The 6,970-nt window shown below is 48.5% G+C and overlaps 1 protein-coding gene across 1 annotated transcript; it reads right to left on the bottom strand.

Moving 5' to 3' along the window:
- Positions 1-308: 308 nt before the first annotated feature.
- Positions 309-1,107, bottom strand: LOC121441537 (probable N-acetyltransferase CML1). The gene has a single exon (XM_041642771.1). The coding sequence runs from the start codon at positions 1,066-1,068 to the stop codon at positions 373-375; it is 696 nt and encodes a 231-aa protein (XP_041498705.1). The 5' UTR covers positions 1,069-1,107; the 3' UTR covers positions 309-372.
- Positions 1,108-6,970: the final 5,863 nt, after the last annotated feature.

The following is a 6,970-nucleotide window of genomic DNA, read 5'->3' as shown; positions in this document are numbered from 1 at the left end:
GGAGGATCTCTGTGAGTTCAAGACCAGCCTGGTCTACAAGAGCTAGTTCCAGGACAGGCTCCAAAACAACAGAGAAACCCTGTCTCGAAAAACCAAAAAAAAAAAAAAAAAGAAATACAAGCATTAGTATTTTACATTGTCCATAATGCATCATTAATATGGGACTAGGTGTATGAAACACAGGCACTGCAGAAACCAAAACACAGCAGAACCTCAAAACCCCCAATACAGCAATCACACGCACTAGAATCTGGTGGGCACCATCAAGGAGCTTTTATTGTTCATTACACTGACATGACAGGGTTCACTGGTTCCTGGAACATGAAGCAGGGCCTGTTTGCTGCACAGGAGCTAAGGTCTCATTCCCACTTACTAGGCAGAAGGGAGGGAATATGTTAATTGAAATGTAGGGTTATCTACTAACCTCCAGTATATACTCAAGAAGTACCGATCTGTTCTCCTGAAGCCCATACTCAGGTAGAGGACCATAGCGCTTCGCTGCAAGACACTGGTCCCAAGAACAACATCACTGTAACCCTGGCCCCGTGCAAACTGGAGGACAGTTCTAACCAGTGCTTTCGCTATCCCCTGTCCACGGTGCTGTGAGGACACAGACAGATGAAAGAGCTCCAGCTGCTTCCTCCCTAATGGGGGATCCTTGACTGGTAGACAGCCCACGATGCCCACCACATCTCCCCCAGACTCAGCTACCCAGAAAGAGCCACGGGCATTCATGTAGGACTTAGTGATGTCAGCCATGTCTGTGTGCAAACACTTGGCCACATACTCCTTCCAGGGACGTCTGGCAAGGAGCTGCATGAGAAGGAGCACAAACAAGATGCTCATAGCAGCTAGCAGCCAGGAGCCAGACACCAGGACCACGGCAAGCGGCACCCCAAGTAATAGCAGGAGGGTCCGGGGCAGTGTCAGCAGGTGGCGGAAGGTGGCGGGTATGTGCTCCTCCATGCCGCTTATGAACAAATCCAGGACACGTTTATAGTCACTGTCCTGGTACTGGCGAATATGAGAAGGAGCCATGGGAGATTTCTGGGTCTCAAGTCTCGGCATCTGGGAGAGACAGGTATACCTGCCTGGCACTTTCCCTGAAGCCTGAACAGGAAAAAAACATGTAAGTCCCCTGACCTTCTGCCTCCCAACCTCCCAAGACCCATTTAGGCCCTCTTCAAGGGTGTATCTTTCTGCTGTCACCAGACAGGAAGCAGACACAAACACTGGGAGAATATCTGTCCAGCAACACCTGACTCCATCCTTCTCACCCTACAGAAGCCTTCTGCAGCTCCGGGTACATAAACAAGCCCAGTGCTGCAGATGGAGCCCATGCACCCATTAGGTCACTGTCTGCAGCTTCGGGTACATAAACAAGCCCAGTGCTGCAGATGGAGCCCATGCACCCATTAGGTCACTGTCTGCAGATGGAGCCCATGCACCCTTTAGGTCACTGTCTGCAGATGGAGCCCATGCACCCATTAGGTCACTGTCTGCAGATGGAGCCCATGCACCCATTAGGTCACTGTCTGCAGATGGAGCCCATGCACACATTAGGTCACTGTCTGCAGATGGAGCCCATGCACCCATTTGGTCACTGTCTGCAGATGGAGCCCATGCACCCATTAGGTCACTGTCTGCAGATGGACCCCATGCACCCATTAGGTCACTGTCTGCGGACTCTGTATTACAGGCATGTGTTTCCATGTGTTTCCTGCAGATCTCTTTCCCAAGGATTGTAAAACTTTAGATTACAGAGCTGGCAGAAATAAACAAACAAAACCACCCTTTGCTGCAAACCCTTATCCTTGAGCCCTCAGGCAGTTCTAGGACTCCAGTCCCATGCTGAGACCCTCCCAGTGCTGCCAGTCTTACCTGCTACTACACAACCAAGAGTGTCTGGAAGGGCATCAGCCTCTGGTCGCATGCAGCACAGGTAGCCTGGGTCTGCCTAACAACTGGTGAGCAGACCTGAGTTGGCACCTCACCGGTGGGCTCCTAGATATTTGTTAATCATAAAGCCCAGGGTCATAGAGTTCTGCAGTGATAGGAGGGAGGCCACCCCCATTCACCTTGTGAACTCTGGTTAATAATTTGTAGATCACAGTAGAATGTGGATGCTCAACAGTTTTCACCCCCATGGAAGGCCTGTCACCTGCACTGTTCCCTTCAGACTGCAGCTATCTCTGGCCCTGCACACAACTGCTCAGAGCAGCCTGGTGTTGGGACGCACACACACAATGGGCTCCCATGTCCTGCCACATCATCAGGTCCTACAGCTGGACTTTTCCTTGTCTATGCTGTGCCTGGTCCTGTAAAATAAACCCTAGGGGACCACACTGCCCTTCTGCCCCTGCTCCTCACCACCAGCCTCAGTCAGCACTAGTGTCCTTTTCAGCCCCAGCTATGGTGCCATCCAGATGGCGGGCACTAGACAGGGCACAGCTGCCTGAGTTCAGGACCTGCTCAGAGCTTGAACAACATGCTTCCCACATGCTGAGCCGAGGTGTTGCTTCCCTACAAGTGAGAGTGACATCTGTCTCTACAGTGTGTCCCTGTGGAAGGTGTTTTCTGCCTCTGCCACCAACCTTGACCTCAAGGCCAGTGAGAGCTTTACCGGCCCCATTTTCTCCAGGCCCACTGTGACAAGCAAGCTCTCTGCGAGGCGGAGAGGAGGCTATCTATGGTAGAGTCTTACTTTGAGACAGTTTTAGAACTAAGTAATTAGGGGACAAGGAAGAGGATGCTAGTCATTGTGCCTATCTCTGCTATAGGCAGGGGAGAATGGGACACTCTCTGAACTGTGGCTAGGTCCAGTGATGATGCTGGGATGTCAGCGCAGTGAGGCTTCTCAGAAGGATGCCAGAGCAGAGCCAACACCTCAGAAAAGGTTCATCTCCTGAGCAGGGAGGGGAGAGAGGCAGGGAAGCTCCTGAGACAGCCCTTGGGAAAGGGGCCCTTAAAGGCACATGTGTCTAACACCAGCAGGGACCTGGCTATACAGGACCCAGAACACAGTCATGTAGTACACATATCCCATTCCAGATGCACGTGAGGCCATGAGGATGCATGTCAGCAGGGAAGCAAAGTGATAAGTGTAGTACTGGGGAAACATGGTTGGTCCTGGCTAAACAGGGTCCCAGGTGTGCAGGTGGCACACTGCGGGAGCCCTGGGCCAACAAGATGTCTTGAAAATTCAGTCAGTCTGAGGTCCCAAGACAAAACCTATCAATAGCTGAGAGTTAGGCCCAATGAGAAGCATTCTGTTCCCTAATTGCTTAAATGTCTTGTTTGTCCAAGAGACTGTGGACCTAGTTGGGTTATTGTTTGCAAGGGAGCCTCGTTCAGTATAGACTGAGGAGACACCAGCACTGTGTGAGGAAGATTCGTGTGCCCTGTCCAGTCCATTAGGACACAGGCCAGACAGGGACATCTGCACCACTTGAGGGCATTCAGTGCAGAAATGACCAGGGTCAGCACCAGTCAGCTAGGGATAAGCAGGACACTTCACAGCCTGCAGCAGAGCATCTGGGTTCACTCTTGGCTCTGGGTATGACTCAGAAGAAAACCCTGGCTTCCCTCCCCAGCACTGCCTTCCCTCCCCAGAAGAGAGCTGTGATGCTGACAGCACTGGAAAGAGCAAGGACAGGTTACATCATCACCTGAGAGCAAAGCAGGGGAGACACAGCTAAACCGTGGAGTTTTTATTTTGCAAAACAGAAAGGATTTTTTTTTTCAGCAAAAAAGAAAGTTCTTGGTCTCTGAAAGATGAACCAAAAGTGTCAACTCTTGTTATAATTATTTGGGTTTCTGGAAGGTTTCATCATGTAGCCTAGACTGTCCTGGAATTCACAGACTCTTGCTCTTCCCTCACAAGGGCTTGAGATTTGAGGTATGCAGCACTAACAGGTTTAAAAAAAAAAACCTGAACATATAGAAAAAGCATTGAAAGGAACAAATATCACAAAGTTAAATTTCATTTCTGATTTTCTGGAATTGTGTAAGCAGTTTGTTTGTTTGTTTGTCTTTTTTTTTTATTGTAAGCAACCTCCAAAACTCTAGAATTGACAGAGACATCTTGTCTTTTTTAAAAGGTTGGGGGAAAAGTTTCTTGATACACATTCTATCTTTTTTCTTGCTAATGTCAAATAAGAGGGCACAGAAAGCTGTGGTCAACACGGTGTCAGTTCCAGAGGGTGTATCCTGGCAGCTTACTGTTGTTTACTGAGATTATCGCTGTCCTCTTAAAGTACTCTGTGATCTACAATCTGGTCATTGTACTGTTTTTCAACACAGAGTTTCTCTGTAGTTTAGGAGCCTGTCCTGGCACTAGCCTCAAACTCAGAGATCCGCCTGCCTCTGCCTCCCAAGTGCTGGGATTAAAGGCGTGCGCCACCACTGCCCAGCTTAGAAAACAAAATCTTTCCAACAGGTTGAAAAAATGTGTGGGGCTGGAGAGATGGCTCAGTGGTTAAGAGCATTGCCTGCTCTTCCAAAGGTCCTGAGTTCAATTCCCACAACCACATGGTGGCTCACAACCATCTGTAATGAGGTCTGGTGCCCTCTTCTGGCCTGCAGGCATACACACAGGCAGAACATTGTATACAAAATAAATAAATTTAAAAAAAAAAAGAAAAGAAAAAATGTGTTGTATCTCCCCACCCCCCTTCTTGGTTTTGTTTTGTTTTTAACAATGGGGAGAAGAACCCTTGGCATGCTCGAGATAGTGTAAGCATTTAAGAAGAAAACCTTAAAATAGTTAGATACAGCTCCCACTTCTCACCATGTTGAACGTTATCAATATCTCTTGCTAATTTAGTCCCAGAGACTCCGACCAAAATCCCTAACCAAAAGAAGCCATTCAAAACAAAACAAAGCACACAAGAACTCGCAAAACACCTCGCCCGGTGAGGTATTAGCAACAGGAGGAGGAATCAGAGCTGAAGCGAAAGCCCTAACTTTATGGCACAGGGTCCCGCAGGTAGCGTCTAGACCCTGCCTGAGTCCTCTCCCACCATGATGTCACAAAACTCTCCACCAGGAACCTTGGAGGGATCGCCACTAACTGCTGAGGGAAGAGGCACAGAACACCAACAACGACGTGGCTGCGCAGAAGGAACTGCCCTTCGCGCTGGCGCAACTCACTATCAGTTTCCCGTCCGTTCAAGAAGACCATCCCCTCTGAAACAAAGCTCGCCACTTCAGAAGTGCCCCATCTCCTCCCAAGTAAAGCGGGTGATGATCCTGGGTGTGCATCTGCAGACCCCTCGCCCATGCGGATGCAAAGGGAAGCAGTCTTGACGGAACCTTCCTGTGGGAGGGATCCATGCCATGGGTGGAGGCTGGAAATTGATGTCAACTAAAGGTTTATGTTGTGGCTTTCGAGAGGTGTCCCCCACTTCCTTCCTGTGATAAGAAAAGCGAGCACACCTTTCCACTCCTAGAGACCCCAGTATGGGGACCCTGCTGTTCCGGCAGTCACAGGGAGCATCCCTGGACACCACAGCCCTCAGTGTTTTGCTTCCAAAACTTTTTACTTTTTTTTGTTATTTATTATATTATGTGTATAGCATTCCTTCCACGTGTGCCTGCAAGCCAGAAGGGGGCGCCAGGTCTCATTATAAATGGCTGTAAGCCACCATGTGGTTGCTGGGAATTGAACTCAGGACCTCTGGAAGAGCAGTCAGTGCTCTTAACCTCTGAGCCATCTCTCCAGCCCTTGCTTCCAAAACTTAACATGAAGTATGATCTCTTTATCTAGAGTAGTTTAGGAAGGTGATGTGTAATCCCTGAGCCTTCCAGCTAGAATAAACATGACACAACTTGTTTTTCATTTCCCTTGTTTGGAGTTTATCTTTATGGTTTTCTTTGCATGGAAGGTGTATAGTGATGTGTGCAATGAAGACAAGTGGAAGCGGAGGAGTGCTAGGCTGCTGCCCTTACTCTGTTGGACTCTAGCGTCCAAACACCGAGGAGGAGTCGCCCCCCAGAGACCACCTCACACACTACAGCCGATGCAAAAGCATGAGGATTTTAATTCTGTCTCGACAGGGTCCCTCAGCATTCGGGAAGCCTAGAGACCTCGAATAGCTGGCACAGGCTACTTTTAAAGAAGAAGGCCACAGAATCAAGGGGGGTTGTTCTTTGACTATTATGATTGGCTTATTCAAAAGGGCTATTACCAATAGTTGACTGGAGAGCTGTTGCCAGATCAGATGAGGTAAGAGGTCATTTTGATCCTGTTTCCCAGGGGACCGAACCAAAGCATACATATATGGGTAATTGTTCAGGAACTGAGTACGTGCGAGTGTAGCTGTTAGGTCCTTGGTTCCCAGGGGAGGAGGGGAAGCACTATGGCACAGGGGCTGAGAGGATTCAGAATTGTCAAAAATGGCTTTAGGATTGTCTTAAAGTCTTACATTACAACTCTCCTATTTAGGATAATGAAGAAAGGACATCAAAAGCACATTTTGAATCAGTGACTGGAGAAGGTCGAAAAGGAAACCCTGCGTGTATCTGGGAGAGCAGCACTTCAGACAACAGTTTAAGAATCCCAGCACTCAGGAGGCAGAGGCAGGCGGATCTCTGTGAGATTGAGGTCAGCCTGGTCTACAGAGCAAGTTCCAGGCCAGTCAGAAATCCAGAGAAACCAGATAGCCAGAGAATCCCGTCTCAAAAACAAAGTCTTCTGTATGTAAAATGACACAAGCTCTTTATAAGAGTTTACTGCCTTAAAAAAATGAAGTGAGCATGGGGATATAACCCAACTAATAAAGTTCTTGCCTTGCAAGTTAGAAAACTGGGTTGTATCTCTAGATACAACTTAAAATAAAAAAACCCCACACTTCAAAAAAAAAAAAAAAACAAAGCTCTGTGTGGCATTGCATGCTTGCAACCCCACCTCAAGGGAGGCAGAAACAGTGGCACCACCCAGCTCACGGGCCAGCTGGCCTAGCTTACCTGA

Source organism: Microtus oregoni, unplaced genomic scaffold, assembly GCF_018167655.1.
Source record: "Microtus oregoni isolate MIOR12 unplaced genomic scaffold, Mior012 000002F_ref0000024, whole genome shotgun sequence".
Classification (NCBI taxonomy): domain Eukaryota; kingdom Metazoa; phylum Chordata; class Mammalia; order Rodentia; family Cricetidae; genus Microtus; species Microtus oregoni.
This window is presented reverse-complemented; position numbering and strand designations above follow the sequence as displayed.